Source organism: Fusarium redolens (assembly GCF_020744475.1).
Source record: "Fusarium redolens strain MPI-CAGE-AT-0023 chromosome Unknown BKA55scaffold_6, whole genome shotgun sequence".
NCBI classification, from domain to species: domain Eukaryota; kingdom Fungi; phylum Ascomycota; class Sordariomycetes; order Hypocreales; family Nectriaceae; genus Fusarium; species Fusarium redolens.
Genome location: NW_025763669.1, coordinates 2,362,186 through 2,376,963, shown reverse-complemented (window position 1 = coordinate 2,376,963; position 14,778 = coordinate 2,362,186). Strand labels below are relative to the sequence as shown.

Below are 14,778 nucleotides of genomic sequence, written 5' to 3'. Positions count from 1 at the left end.
CGGGCGCTTGGTCCTTGGAAGGGTGATCGCCAGATGGACCATTCCAAGGCTGCTGTTACCTTACCTGTCACGGCAGCAGGGTATGTAGCACCCCTGAAATCGTACTGTATGCAAGCGAATTATCCACTCCTGTCAGCATGTGCTTTCACTTGATTCTGTGGAGGCATGTCTAGCGGCATGTCCTCCCATGAATCCCATCCGGCTTGGACGGGACGCCTCATCAAGCCTGGGCCTGACTAGCGATTAGTAGCTAGTGGACTAGGGAGGGGCCCTGGCTGAGTTTTGTTTCCTTCGAGAAATAACTTGCAATTCGCATGCAGCCAAGGGCACAGATAGATAGAGCAGACCAGATGCTCCGTATAGTTTGCGACGGAAGCCAAGGAGTTAGGATAAGCTGATGTGGAGACGATCGTATCTATCGACACGTTGCCGGACGAGACGAGCGAGCTTCTTGAAAAGAACCATGCCAACTTAGCTGCACAAAACAGCGTGATTCCCGTTCCGTGTGTAGACGGATTTCTTGGGTTGTCGTCACATTCTTTTACCCTGTCCCACCCTCAGCCTCCATCTATCATCATTCTCTTTCTTTTTCATAGCCTACATCTTATAGCCTCTCGGCAACACTCTCCCTTGCGTTTTCTGTATTTTCACACTCATATCCTTTCTTGCATGTGTTCCTGTTTTGTATAACCAGTTTTCTCCCCTTCCCAATGGGTCTTCACTTAAGCTCTGCCTGGAGCACCCCCAGGGGCTGGAGGCTGATTACAGTAACACTCGTTGCCCTGACCTTGCTGCTCGTTGTACCCCTCCATCGGCTCAGCGACGATTCACCAGGTGTTTATGGGCATTTGACCAATTATCTCAGCCATGAAGGTGCCGCATACGATGTCGAAGAAGGCTTTGTCGCCAACCTCAACGAGACGACTACCAACCAAATACTGAACGACAAGGAACCTGCCGAAAAGATTCCATACGATACGGATTCGCCACAATACACAGGCGAGAAGGACAAGGAAGCCTCTGACAGTGCTGAGAAGCCTGCTGGGGCTCAACACCCAGAGGATGACAAGAAGCCGGTTGATGCGGAGGACGATGGAGCGGTTCTTGAGATTGACCATGGCGACAGCGATACACCTCAAAACACCGACCAGACCCACAGCGAGGTGCCAAAGGAGACCACGAAACCCGAGAGCAGCGAGACCGAATCGCAGGGTGTACAAAGTGGTGAGCCCAAGTCGCAAGAGGATGGAAACAAGCCCGAGGAGGCCGGTAAGGAGCAACGGCCACAGGACAACATGCAGCCCCAGAGTGGTGAGAAGAAACTTCAGGCCGATGAGACAGCCCCAGGCGACGAGCACAAACAACCACACAGTGAGATCAAACCTGAAGAAAGTGAGAACAAGCATCAGCAGGGTGAAAACAAGGCCCAGGACAATGGAGTCAAGCAACCTGATGGAGTCAAACTTTCTGATCAGGCGCAAAACAACAATGACCACAAGAACGAAAACGGCGATAGCGCAACCAAGACCCAAGTTCATCAAGACATCGCGACAACCAGCATCGCGAGTGAGTTTACCCCTTCTCAAACGGCGGACTTGGATGTTCCTTCGGGTCCTTTATCAAACTGGACCGGAGTTTGCGATGGATTTCCAAACACCGATGGTATCATGCTTGTCATGAAAACCGGTGCTACCGAAGCATTTACCAAGCTCCCAGCTCATCTCTTGACGAGTCTGCAGTGTCTGGACGACTATCTTCTCTTTTCTGATCTGGTGAGTAAACACGACAATCTTTTCCTACAAATGGGGACGCAAGGGGAACTTTTTGCGCCACCGATGAAACTATACCAAGCCACCGTTCCATAAAGGGTTGCGGCTAACTAATTCGGACAGGACCAACAAATCGACAAGTACCAAATCTACGACGTCTTGAAGGACGTGAAGGACGACGTCAGAAAAGGCCGCAAGGAATTTGACCTTTACAAAGCCCAAACCGAATGCCCGATTGCTCAGCAGTATTGTACCGAAAATATGAAGGAAGGCTGGAATCTTGATAAGTACAAGTTCCTCCACATGGTAGAGAAAGCCTGGGAGATGCGGCCCAATAAGGAGTGGTACGTGTTTGCTGAAGCCGACACCTACGTCTTCTGGTCGAATCTTGTGTGGTACCTTCGCAACAGGGTCAATGGTACAGAGACCCCATACGTCGGCAGTGTTGCCATGCTCAAGGGAAAGCCATTCGCCCATGGTGGCAGTGGTTATGTCATTCACGGAGACACCATGAGGAAGATGGTTGAGATTCCTGACTTGGCACACAAATACGATATGATGGCTACCCATGAATGCTGTGGTGATTACCTCATGTCCCTGGCTGTTATGGAAACCGGAAAGAAGGTCAAACAGGCACACCCCATGTTCAACGGCGAGAAGCCTGTAACCCTACCATTTGGCAACAATCACTGGTGTGAGCCTCTCTTGACCATGCATCACATGAACCCCGAGGAAGTCAGTGACGCTTGGCATTTCGAGAAGACGCGACAGAAACAGGTATGTTTGGCGGTGATTTATTGATCTTTGCAAAGAATGAAACTAATTATCAATGTCAGGGGTTCATCCAAATCAGAGAAATGTATCACCAGTTTTGGGCTCCTCAGCTGGAGGCGGAGCACGACGAGTGGGATAATTTGTCTGACGACGTTTGCTACATTGGATTCGGTCCTGAAGCTCAGGGCAAGGCCACTGACCACCAGAAGGGCCGGCAAAGGAAGGAAAACGAGAAAAATGCCATTGAGCAACACGCTCACCGATCTAAGGAGCACTGCGCTATGGTCTGTGAGGCTGAAAACCTCGACATTTCGGAGGACGACTATTACAATCTCAAGGACGACAAAGAACGCAACGAGATGATCAGGTCTCGTTACAGCCAGAAGAAGGGCAACAAGGAGTGGCACGCTGGCCGCCGCTGTTTCCAATGGCGCTACCACAATAACGTCTGCTGTATCGCCAGGAGTTTCAAGAGAGGCAAGCCTCGCAAGGAGCAAAAGCCAGAAGAGAAGTGGACCAGTGGCTGGTTTGTGCAAGGCATCAACGATTGGATCGACGCCAAGGGTGATTGTACACCAAAGTGGAAGGAATAGCACTCGACGTGCATTTCTCACTACTACTTGTTAACCGGGGTGGGCCAAGGTCATGAACGGTGTTTTGTAATCCCTTTCTTGGGGATCGGCGTTTAAGGAATTGGGTAATTTGCACCGTGATAAAGGGATATATCTTGGGATACAGATGAACATTTTATTTTTATTTTTATAGGTATTGGTTCGGTGCATTGTTGCATGATCTGTCTGATTAGAGTAGAGCAGGCCAGAGAGGAGTAACATTAGGTTCCCAATTGTTAGACAAAGGGTTTTTGAGGTGGGAACAGATTTCTCTCAATAGCTCCTTATGCACACAACGACCTTGAAGAATTGTTGGAAGCAAGCTTGACAGGTGTATAAAAATAAAAGCATTAAGAATGATGACCTTGCTTGTAAATTTCTAAAGTTGGTATATCTGAGTGTAGTGGTAACTACCTATTTTCTTTTTTCCCCTGATCTGACAATAGCAAGCCCAAAACTGTATAACTAGGAACAGCTTTAGTGGCATTCCTGTCGTCTAGGTGTTCTCGATCTATTCCATCATACTAATTGGATTATCAGATGTAAGCTTCAGTAGTTCAATGACGAAGTATGTATGTCGAGAACAGTAGTCCATGACGTCTGAAGTTAACTACAGGGGTAAAAATTTCCGTAGATCGATATCTAGCAGTATTATTGCTCCACAGTAATTAGATATCTATGTGAATAAAGCATGCTGTCTCATCGACCTTGGAGTAACGATAAAACACGCTCATTGTATCAGAAATGTTTTCATTGCATCATATTATGATATGAGGAAGCTCTTTCCCGCACTTTCCTTTTTGGTGCCACCCTCCTGATGTGTTTACTATCCATGATCTGACTAATACGCAGCATCCGTTATCCAAAATGTCCATTTCTCAAGAGAGAATACAGCCTGAAATCAAAAGTTCTCTAAATAAATAACGCCTCTGTAGGTGTCCTAAAATTAAGCAGATCCAGGTCTTTGTCTTGGTCTTTGCTTTCATGTCGTCATACCCCCCATGGGGTGAGTTGTTGTATCATATCGTTTATCTTAATTTGCCGTCGTCTAGGTTCATTATGATGTACCCTGCTTTCCTCCGTGACGTCCACATCGATGTGGGTTTTTCGGCGACTTCATGTAGCAGTATGGCTTTGCGTCCTCTCCTGCGGGCTTGCCAAAAATTTCCTTGATGGAGCAATACTCGTAGCCCTCACCCATCCAGTCTTTGAGGTGACGGTGCAGCTCGCATCGCGAAATGCCACACTTTCTGCAGTACACCTGGCCCTTGACACGCATCTGCTCCATAGGGCCCTCCTTTTCAGGGTTTCGCTCATGTCGATGGACAAGGGGACCAGCTCCTCGCCAAGCCCACTCCATGTCGTTTGGTCCAGAGTAACGGCTGGAAAGAGGAACTGTGCCGTGAAGTCGTCGGTGAATTTCGTAGAAGTTGGAGTTTGTGAGGCCGAAGCAAACGCTGTCAATGGGATCAAGGTGATCGAATATGGTGTAATGAAGCTCAGAAGGGAGATCTAGTAGTGTGTGGTCTTTGGGGGGCTGTGGCTGTGTCTGAGGAACTGGCTCATAATCCATTACAGAGTATGAGCGACGAGGAGGAGGCAACTTCGGTCGATGAGAGAGTTGGGCTGCCTTATCCTCGGCTGGTACTTCAGGAGTTGAAGGCTGGTGAGGCGTGGACGGAGGAGGAGACTCATTTTCGGGAATCGGTGCTTGCCGCTCAATGTGAGAAGCACCCGAGTGCGACCCGGCAATATGGTCGCCTTGGTAGTCAGTCATTGACCAACCTCTTCTGGGTGCTCTCATCAATCCTCTCTTTTTGTTGAGCTCCTGCATCCGTTTGGCATGTTCTTCCCGGGTCATTGGCGTTGACGAGTCAGTCCTGCCAAAGTTGGGACGCTTCATCAGAGGACCATCAGTGGCTTCGTGTGTTGGTGTTCCAGCGGGGGAGAATGCGGGATCAGCTAATAATTGAACCATGGTTCGCGGGCAAAGATGTTGCTGTATATGTCCGTTGGGTAAATGCGGCGGAAGTCAAAACCCTGAGGAGGCGTTGTTGATGGCAGTCCTTTTTGAAGTTATTCACAATGGTTGTGATGTAATATAGTGGGAAACGCGGTGAACTAGGAGGGGAAGTGATCCACTCCAAGAAGTTGTTTCTATGTTGCGTTGACGATGTTATACCGGTGTCGGTTGTATGTATATTGGTGAAGTGAGAGCCTCACTAACACGTTCATGAGCAGTTGAAGGGGGTGTAAGTTGAAGTTCTGTATTTAAAGAGCCAGGCAAAGGCAAAGGTAAGAGGAGTGGCGACGTAGGCCGGTTATAAAAACGTTGACGATGGATAGACGACAAGGCCGGGCAGTCCTTCCAAGAGCCGGTCGGAGTCCGAAGGTCGGTGGACGCCGTTGCTTGGTTTTGGGGGGTGGTGTGATGGGTCCCGGGTCCATAATGAACCAATTCGAGTTCTGTCTTTGTCCTTCCAGGGGTTAATTGGGACATAGAGTTCCGGAAAAAAACCATGATAAGCTAATTCTGGTCTGGCTAAGTTAGTTTGTCTGAGGCACAACCGAAGCTTGTGTGCTTTTTTTTTCTGCCTCTCAGCCTCTTTTAGCTTTTCTTACTGGCCATATGACATGGTGATGCCGAAACCCGCCCAGTGGCCGCGATACCGGGACCCTGATTCAGGTTTTGGTGGCAACGCAAAAATCATTTCATGAATAGCACTGGGCGTGGGCCTCTTTGCTGATCATATGGTCCATCAAACGCAACACCAACTCCAATTGCATAGATACAAGTCAAGATTTGTGCAGGTACCGGCCCGGTATATTCAGTGGTATTTAGTCTATCATCGTATGACGAGAAGAAGTGAGAAACCTTCCCCCAGACGATTGTGATGTCGTGTCGTGCAGTGTGTCATGTGGGGGGAAATCATGCCTAGATTGAGCCTGACAGGCACCCTTTCCAGATGTTCCAAGCTTCGCGAAAACACGACAAGTCTGTCTTCTCTTGGAGGGCAGACAGAAGAGGTGACAACTAATCTTGCAGCAACTAACCCTAACTGTGCAATGCGGCAGCAACAAACGCCTCGACTCCTCCACCTCGCTGTTGGGTGTCTGCCATTGATCATCAAGCACACTCTTTATCAAACCAACGGCGTTCATGGGAGCGCTAATAACCCCAGCAACAACGTCATTATGGAGATTGACCCCGGCCATGTCCCCTCAACTCAAAGGCACGGGGCCGGAGAGCCCCGCTGGGAGCGGACCGGGGCCGATATAAAGTCAGGGTCGTGCAAAGTCTCGACAAAAGTCTCGATGCTACCATTTGTTATGGCGAAGAGATCAATCAGCCACAGAGTGGTGAAATGGGAGTCTAGAACCGGAACTTTGAGTCTTGGAGGTACAATATCAGTCTGCCGGCATGCGGAAATAAAACTGCTGCCTACTCATAAAGGCTTTGTGTGTTATTTTTAAGACTTCTAGTAAAGTAATCACGTCTAAAAATCTCTTTATAATCGTTTTGCCTAGTGCATCATTCTTCAATGGCTCTATTTTCTCTCCTTTTAGTATGTACTGAGGCTCTTTCAACACCAGCCGTCTTTCATGTTCACTTTCGTTGGAAACCAAGACACAAGACACAAGACCCCCACGAAGACATGCACAGGAAGTTGCAGCATTGATGCACTTAGATGGGTGTGCACCACCTTCATGTCTAAGCTGACTAGGTATTCGTATGATTTCACATTTTTTCGTTCACAATGAAGCCATACCGAAGTGAAGCGTATCTGTGGTTGCTCTCACGCAAGTCTGCAACGTATTGAACCTCCTAAATGAGTTCGAAATCGGAGCTTTCCTCCTCACACGACTATGCAGTGACTGTGCAGCTAGCACCACTGCTTGTGTACCCCCAAGATGCAGGTATCAATCGTTGGCGCTCAAAGTTGGGTTGCATTTATGCATGGTATCAACCGGAATGGCGCGAGCGAACCAGGCCCAAGAGCCGCCATTACTTCCTTTCTCAATCAGGGCATACTATGATCTGACTCTACATCCGCGGATCAGGTTGTTGCTTAGTGGGAAGTTTATCTGATGCTAGCAGAAAGGGGATCACGCATGTAAGATCTCCTGATTCTGGATAATCGGACTCGTGCCAATCTTTATCAGAGTATTTAGCGATTGCAGGATTTCATCACCAACTGAGCATACAGTTTTCGGGACTAAGTAGGATCACACACTACCTTATATGGCATCTAGTACCTGCTTGAAAGAAAGGTGGTCAGGTTCAAGCTTCTTAAGAACTACCTTCAGGGAGGCCAAGTAGCTACCAAGCAAGGTGCATAAGTTAGAACCGTTGAAAAGGCAATCTCGCCCATTAATTGAGCCGTATTCAACCTGCGTCAAGACTCTCTAGTGAAGGATACATTTGGAACAAATTTGGATTCTTTGCCTAATCCTGGCCGGTTACTCCTCATGTCAGACGGGATTGCAAGCCACATCGACATCACAACGTGGGTGCCTAGGTATACAATATTGGCGGTGTTGGCGGTACTTCAATATGAATATCATACCATAACTGCATACTTTGATATGGGCATTGCATTATACTTAAAAGTTCATTTAAACCTTTACATCAGGTTTTAGTTGACCATCTTGTTTGCCTTCTTTGTGTTTCAGGTAATTATCAAATTTCATGAAACATTTGCTTTGTAGCACTTCTACATAATGTACTGTAAGTCTTCATGGTCTACATTTTTCGTAACACGGGTGGTCCTGAAGGGTTGGTCTACTATCTTGTGATCACATAATAAGAACAGTTACCAAGAAGAATATAGCCAGAATTAGTCAGACTTAAGATAATACCAGGTTTCTGGTCGCAGCTTCTACTGAGTTAACAATCGTTTGGCCGGTCCATAGATATGATTGATAAAACGTCTGCCAATGATACGCTTGCTGGGTCGCAGAAATAAGAACATTGTTTAAACACACTAGATGAGGTACTGGATAACGCAACATGATGAGAACGGGGCGACGACGAACTGCACATAAGATCACGGAGTCCCCTCGACTTGTGAGGCTCGTCATGCCTCCTAGGAGTGCAATCCTGGTGGACGAGGCAAGATGAGGAAGCATCGTTTGATAGGCTATGACACCAAGCAGCAACCCTCTATTTCATCCATGAATTTGCTCGGAAGTACTGCCTGTGATAACCATAATCGAGCTCGATTTTGTTACTTGTTTACGTTCTTGAGGACAATAGAGGAGTAATTGCGGCGATGGTTGTTGGGATAAATGTTGACGAGCAAACACAAAGAAGCACTAAACACTGTCGACCATCAAGAGGTGTGTGAAAATACTGTCCTTTTAGTTATGCTATTTCAACCTCAGGTCGACAAAGCACACAGTTCCATGAATAGAAGAAACCTGGCTGATCCCAGTCCTCTGGTATTGGAGAATATTACCAACTCCAGCGTATTTTTACATCCAAGGTCTGCATGAATACCAAAGTCGTCGGCGGATAGCTTGTCCGGAAGCTTCATCGTACCCTTCGTATTCCTAATGTCACGCTTCCCAAGTCCCTCAACGCCATAGCTGTATTAGGGTGCCATCCACGTCCGCCGAGAGCAGACTTGAGGCCAGAACAAGGCGAAAACACCCGACCGTCCGTCGCTCGCTTGGCAATTCAAATGGCGACCCAGATGAGCATAACGACAACGTCAAGGCCCTTGCCCTCACCGCCATCATACTTGAAAGTCCACATGCCGTCCTTCTTCTCGTCCCAGTAGGCGCCAGTGGCACTGTGCATTCCTCGTCGACCGACATGGGGTTTGCCGTCAGTGGCAGTGGCTTCGGAGCTGGTAGAAATGTGAGGCTCTTCAGCCTTGATCTCGGTGCCACCGCGAGGCTTGTTCAGGGCGGACGTAGGGACGAGGTGCTGCACGATGGTGCTGTTGCATGCGAACTTGAATGAAGGGGCAGAAGCGCCCTCAGGGGTTGACTCGGAGATGACGGCTTTCAGAACAGAGCTCTGTATCCATAGTCAATATTTGAATTACAATGCTGTGTAGAGTAGTGCCGTCAACCTACAATGATTGTTGAGTTCCATTGCTCGGTCTTTGCATGGTCGTAGAATTCAGCGCTTCCAATCGCGCTGTTGCAAGCCTGGAATCGTCGTGATTAGTACACATGTCGAAAGAAGCGGCCGTCTTAATGTTGGCGGTAAGCAGAGATGAATGGGCGACGTACATCAGTAGCGATCTGCTTGAGGCGGTTGGCGGGAATCGGCTGGATAAAGATTAACTCTTGCACGGATAAAAGGTCCTTTCAACGTTGGTGCACATACAGGAGTGGCCATTTTAGAGATTGGTGTCGTTTTGGGGTTAAGAGGACGGTTCGGAGCTGGGTTGATGTATGATGGATGGCGTCGTGGATTGGATTGGACAGGTAGAAAACGGTCGGTAAACAAAACAAGCCGCCTCGTTATCAGAGGAACCGGGTTATGTATTCATGCACAAACCCATGGCTAGCACCTTCAACAACAACCACAACCTTAATTTCTTCTGTCATGCATCGTGCTCGAGAGAAGCATAGGTGAGCAATTTTTATGGTCAATACAACGAGATCTACCTAGTAGCTATTTACTATGCATGATTGGGACCATTTTATTATCATTATTATTCTGGTTCAGTTTGTGTCAGAGTGTCTTTCCAATTTGGCTACCTACCTGTAAGTATGGGAGCGTCAGGCACGTGATCAATATGCAATCGATCTTTGCCAACAGTACCTACCTTACCTAGGAACAGTAGGTATTCCAGAGCTAAACAATTTCGTTGAGATGAAGGTGTTGATAGAGAATGAATGATCTTATTCCTAAATTCGATCTTGATCTTCATTACTATCGTACTCCTGTGTCTACCTGTGTATTAGTACCTCCTCTCTGCGCTTCGTTTCTGGCAAGGTTAGTTCTTGCTTTTTTTGGTAAGCTAAAGTCATGATAGCCCATGATAAACTTCCATGAATCAGTTTCTTCTCATTGGGTGAGAAGTTACGCACTGATCCAATGTGTCTCAATGGTATCTGCAAGCATTGTTGAAGAACAACAAAATTATCGTTGCCTTCGAAATGTCCTGTCATTCCAAGTGAGGTCTACAAGAGAATTGTCAAAAATTTGTAATGAATATATGATCTGTCATCGCCGTACAGGTAGGTGATTCCATGTAATCGGAAAGGAAGTGTCAAGACAGATCCGGCACCTGTATTCGTACCTGCTTTTGAATGCTAATAAGTTTTTTGCAGTCAATAGGGCGGTCGTGTGCTACTACTATATCCAACCAATGAGCCACGTGCTCTTCCAACAAGCTTGCTACTTACAGGAGCACGCACCGAGAAGTGGGGCGAGCGTCTCGTCCTCGTTTCGGCAGTCCAGTCCATGTCGTACATAAACAGACGACTTGGTCCTTTTCTTGTCACAAACAGTTTTTTGGCCCAGTGAAGTCATTCGCCAATCGCTTGCACTAGGATTATCAATTGAGCATCATCTCATACCGTCCCAAGAACTACCAGTTTTACTTGGCAGCGCTCCTTCTCCTTCGCTAACAGAGACACAACACTCACTACTGGAGCTGTCAACAATAAACCTCGCCAATTTCGAGCAATTCCGACATGTCTTCCCAGCCTCTCCTTCAGACCACTCCCGGTATGTCCGCCCTAAGTGCCCATTGAATCTTGCAATTGGCTTTTGGTTATCTTGTTCCGTCTAACATGTCTTCTAGGTAAGCGCATTGCTTTGCCAACCCGCGTCGAGCCCAAGGTCTTCTTCGCGAACGAACGAACTTTCCTATCATGGCTCAACTTCACCGTCATCCTCGGCGCCCTTGCCATCGGCATGCTTAACTTCGGTGACAGAGTCGCCTTCATCTCTGCATTCCTCTTCACCGGTGTCGCTATGTTGACCATGATATACGCATTGGTAACGTACCATTGGCGAGCCAAGTCTATAAGAATGAAGGGTCAGGCTGGCTTCGATGACCGTTTTGGTCCCACCGTTCTGGCCATCATTCTTCTACTGGCCGTCATTGTCAACTTTGTCCTCCGAATTACCGACAGGTCCAAGAACCATGGCAACTAGAGAGTCACAAGACATGACCGCAGCAGTTGCAGTCAACTAACGGAATATAAAGGCCGCTTATATGGGAAGAGGTAGGTATGGCTCAGTGGGGAATGGAATCTTGGGGTGCATCGGGCCATTTGCGTTGGAGCCGGGACATCGCAAATTTTCTTTACACAGTATTGCACAATTGTAGCGGCACAAATAAAAGCAGAATGTTCTATTACTTGCGCTGGGTATCTTGTGATTTGCTATGCGACTTTCTCGAACATAAATCATCCCTGGAGTGGTTCATTATACTCTTTAAAACATAAGGTAGATATAATAGCCTGAGCAGAGTAGAATTATCGGGATTGTATCAAGCCTGCTTGGCTGTACCAGACTGGACCGTAACGCCCTTCTTTATTTTCAGTTCCTGTATGGGCACAGTCGAAATGAAAACCCTCATTGACTTCACAGATCGTGGAGAGGGCTTAGGTAGCACTGCGTCTTCGAATCGGCTGTTGTGCATAACTTCGAAATCATCGTTGTCGGAATCGTTGTCTTCTTGGGCGTCCTTTTCAAGGATTGTCTCTTCAACAATATCCTTACTTTTAGATTTTTCTGGTTGGTCGAATAGCTGGTTGTACTGATAATATGCTTTCCCTTCCTCATTGACAATCCGCTTGCATTTTTCCACCACAGTGATAAGCTTGCAGACGTCGCCGGTTCGCGCATACAGCAGCGCTACTCGAGGGCGGTCGCCTTGAGTTATTATGTGATTTGCAACCTGCGTGATGCGGTTCTTGATTTGCGTTGACGAAATAACTGACGCAGGTAGGATGTCATATTTGGAGTTGAGCTCGGCGACAATAGTTTCGTGTGGAGCTAGCAGAGCTGGTATTGGAGTCTTAGGATCGTTGCTTCGGGGTCGCTTCGGCAAATGGGCATCCTTGGAGATATTCGTATCTGGCTTCCTTTTGCCAGGGACATGGTTTAATGTTGCAGTGGGCATCTTTGTGAGCGAAAATGTTGAAAGAACGAGGTGGCTGTAAAGGATGGAAAAGTTGCGGACCGGGACTTGAGCTTTGCGGGGCACATGCAGGTCCGTACTTGGTATAAATGCTTGGCACTCCGTGTATTTGAACAATCTAAGATCAAGATTCTATCCCATCTCAGCTAAATAGGGTCGCTCCTCAACGTAATAGCAAAACAGTCACTAAACGTTTTTATAGGTGGGGTTCAACTTTCAAATTAACTTTCCTAAAACAAAATGAGAGATCTTTGCTCTACCAGCCATTACCTTGCTTAACACCTGATGATTGGTTCGATGTATCTTCCATAGGACAGTACGCCAGAATACACTACCTAGGTAGGTAGTTCACTTAAGCACCTTCAAAGAGTTCCAGTTATGTGAGAAACCTTAGGTGCTATGGGAGATGCCTAGGTAAATAACTGGCAACGCATCATGAGCTTTCATTGTTTTTATATGGTAGTTTTCTCTCCTCAGTAGGCCGTCCCTTTGGAACTAAACTTCAAAGCACGTGGCTACATGACAAGGAAAGGCAGCTCACTAATTCACGTGGATGTGCAAGATCTGAGATTGGAACATGGTAAAAGTGGCTGGCAAGGCGTGCGCCACAACGCCAAAGTCTTGAGGAGTTCAGATCCTGTGGGTTGGGAGCTTGAACACATGAGCCCAGCTCAGCTTACCTAAGTCTCGCTCCTAGCCAGCTCAGAGGAGCTGAATCTCTTCTTTCGCTGATCTATTCATCTCAGAATTTCTTCCATTACCTTCGAACGGAGATGAGCACTTTATGAGCAGCAGTCCCATCTGACGATGTCATGGATGACGATTTGCACCAGAGTCGCCTAGTGGGGCTGAGAGCAGTTCCTCAGGAATCCAAAAGAATCATCTCATCGCTCCAAGATCCCCCATTTTCTAACTTTCAATTTGCAGCCTTTGCTTATATGGACTTAAAATTTCCGTGCAACGCTCACCGGACAATAGTAACTGAAATACTGATGAATTGCAGTTTCTGTTGATACTCTCAACTGGAGAGATAAAGGAGCTTGGACCAGCTTTAGACACAATAACCAACCGGAGTGAGGCTTCTGAAAGAAAGGCACTCATGTTAAGGTACACAGGACACCAGCACAGTCTAAACCATTACAGCTTGGCTTCCAAGCCAGGTGGAAAATAAGCGAGCTGGTTGGAAGTGGCTGCAGCAACTTACACAGAGATAGACCCACATCCTACACACCATTCTGTCTCGTTCTAACCAAATGTGTCTCATAGATGGTTGCATTGTCAGACGTCCAAGACTCGTCCCGAAGTTGATCAAGTGTAGGACTGATTGCCCAGGTTCAAAACCAGCAGCATGTGATGGGAATAGGAGAGATGTGAGACAGACAGGCGAAGAAACAGTCCAAGGTCCAAGGGAACTGATAGCAGGACAGTCCTCTGAGATCTAATGAAGCCAAGTAGTCTTCAGGTTTAGTGTAGCTGCCAAGCACAAGATAAGATGGATTTAGGTTTAGAACATGCTTTGCTTCGAGTTATTGGGATTGTAGTCAAATTTTCTGGTTACGCTGTGGTATCTTCTATCTGAGCAAGTACATTGAATGGTGTTCCGTCAGGCTCTTCTTCTGGACTGTTCGTCAAATCACGATTGGGAGTTACTACTTGAGGAGCGCATCTCACAACAATACATAAGTGTCTGAAACTTCACACATGTTTTGAAGCATGGTCTCTACATGTACAGCAGTCTGCACTAGCTCGGGCTAGGTCGTCGACTGGATCTGACGGATCTCTCCCTGTCCAGTCCCCAACTTTACTGGGCACCCGTTTGTTATCAATGTTAATAAGCCGGGAAGTGACCAGGATCATATAAGCAGACAAACGGCGAAACTCGTTTGAAGCAGCAAACAAACAACTAACTTGACCACCACAAAATAAAAATTTTCATCAATTACTTGAGGTACTTATATGAAAAATCATCAGTTATATCTGCCAACTTTGGTAGGGGCTATAAGGGAGTGTATAACAGCGTTCAAGATTCGAGGGCCAAGTGCTCCAGCTTGCATTTATTAGTGGATGGTTATGAATTTCTGACCGTCGCACCGCAATCACAATCCATCCCCTTGCTCCTTGCTTGGCTGATGGTCCACTCCCCCAAGGCCCAGAAAAACCCAATTTCGCCCCTGTGTGCCCACCAACAGCCTGCCAGCACTTGACTCCCTTGACTCCTAGGCTTGTTTTAGCCTGCTCGACGGCTTCGCCTCAGGTCTGCTTTTTGTGGGCATTCAATCGGCCGTTCAATCAAATCAAGTCTCTGGCCGATCGCTCAATCAATCAGGGAGGAAACCCAGTACACAGGCAGCACCAAAACAAGAGACCGAGACCCCAAGCGTCACTCTCGGGTACTGACTGTGAAGGACTGAACTCTGAGGTGCTCCCATCGCGCACTTTGCAGGTGCCACCCACTTTCTCCTTCTTCCAGTTTTGACTTTATCCCCATTTCCCTGGACGTGGTGTCAG

The 14,778-nt window shown here is 47.3% G+C and overlaps 5 protein-coding genes across 5 annotated transcripts; 2 read left to right on the top strand and 3 right to left on the bottom strand.

Moving 5' to 3' along the window:
* Window positions 1–710: 710 nt before the first annotated feature.
* On the top strand, window positions 711–3,136 carry BKA55DRAFT_507949 (uncharacterized protein; the record flags this gene model as incomplete). The annotated part of the gene is made up of 3 exons (XM_046187377.1): window positions 711–1,772; window positions 1,893–2,546; window positions 2,606–3,136. 3 exons carry the CDS (start codon window positions 711–713, stop codon window positions 3,134–3,136), a joined length of 2,247 nt encoding a protein of 748 aa, XP_046051434.1.
* A 1,046-nt stretch (window positions 3,137–4,182) lies between these two features.
* BKA55DRAFT_593077 (uncharacterized protein) lies at window positions 4,183–5,132 on the bottom strand (the record flags this gene model as incomplete). Its single annotated transcript, XM_046195499.1, has 2 exons — window positions 4,183–4,231; window positions 4,270–5,132. The coding sequence occupies 2 exons, from the start codon at window positions 5,130–5,132 to the stop codon at window positions 4,183–4,185; spliced, it is 912 nt and encodes a 303-aa protein (XP_046051433.1).
* Window positions 5,133–8,834: 3,702 nt separating this feature from the next.
* Window positions 8,835–9,506, bottom strand: BKA55DRAFT_593076 (Tctex-1; the record flags this gene model as incomplete). Its single annotated transcript, XM_046195498.1, has 4 exons — window positions 8,835–9,179; window positions 9,239–9,313; window positions 9,398–9,451; window positions 9,495–9,506. 4 exons carry the CDS (start codon window positions 9,504–9,506, stop codon window positions 8,835–8,837), a joined length of 486 nt encoding a protein of 161 aa, XP_046051432.1.
* A 1,062-nt stretch (window positions 9,507–10,568) lies between these two features.
* BKA55DRAFT_565263 (uncharacterized protein) lies at window positions 10,569–11,475 on the top strand. Its single transcript, XM_046192529.1, has 2 exons — window positions 10,569–10,847; window positions 10,924–11,475. Exons 1-2 carry the CDS (start codon window positions 10,814–10,816, stop codon window positions 11,277–11,279), a joined length of 390 nt encoding a protein of 129 aa, XP_046051431.1. The 5' UTR covers window positions 10,569–10,813; the 3' UTR covers window positions 11,280–11,475.
* A 141-nt stretch (window positions 11,476–11,616) lies between these two features.
* On the bottom strand, window positions 11,617–12,252 carry BKA55DRAFT_538229 (uncharacterized protein; the record flags this gene model as incomplete). The annotated part of the gene is made up of 1 exon (XM_046190013.1): window positions 11,617–12,252. One exon carries the CDS (start codon window positions 12,250–12,252, stop codon window positions 11,617–11,619), a length of 636 nt encoding a protein of 211 aa, XP_046051430.1.
* Window positions 12,253–14,778: the final 2,526 nt, after the last annotated feature.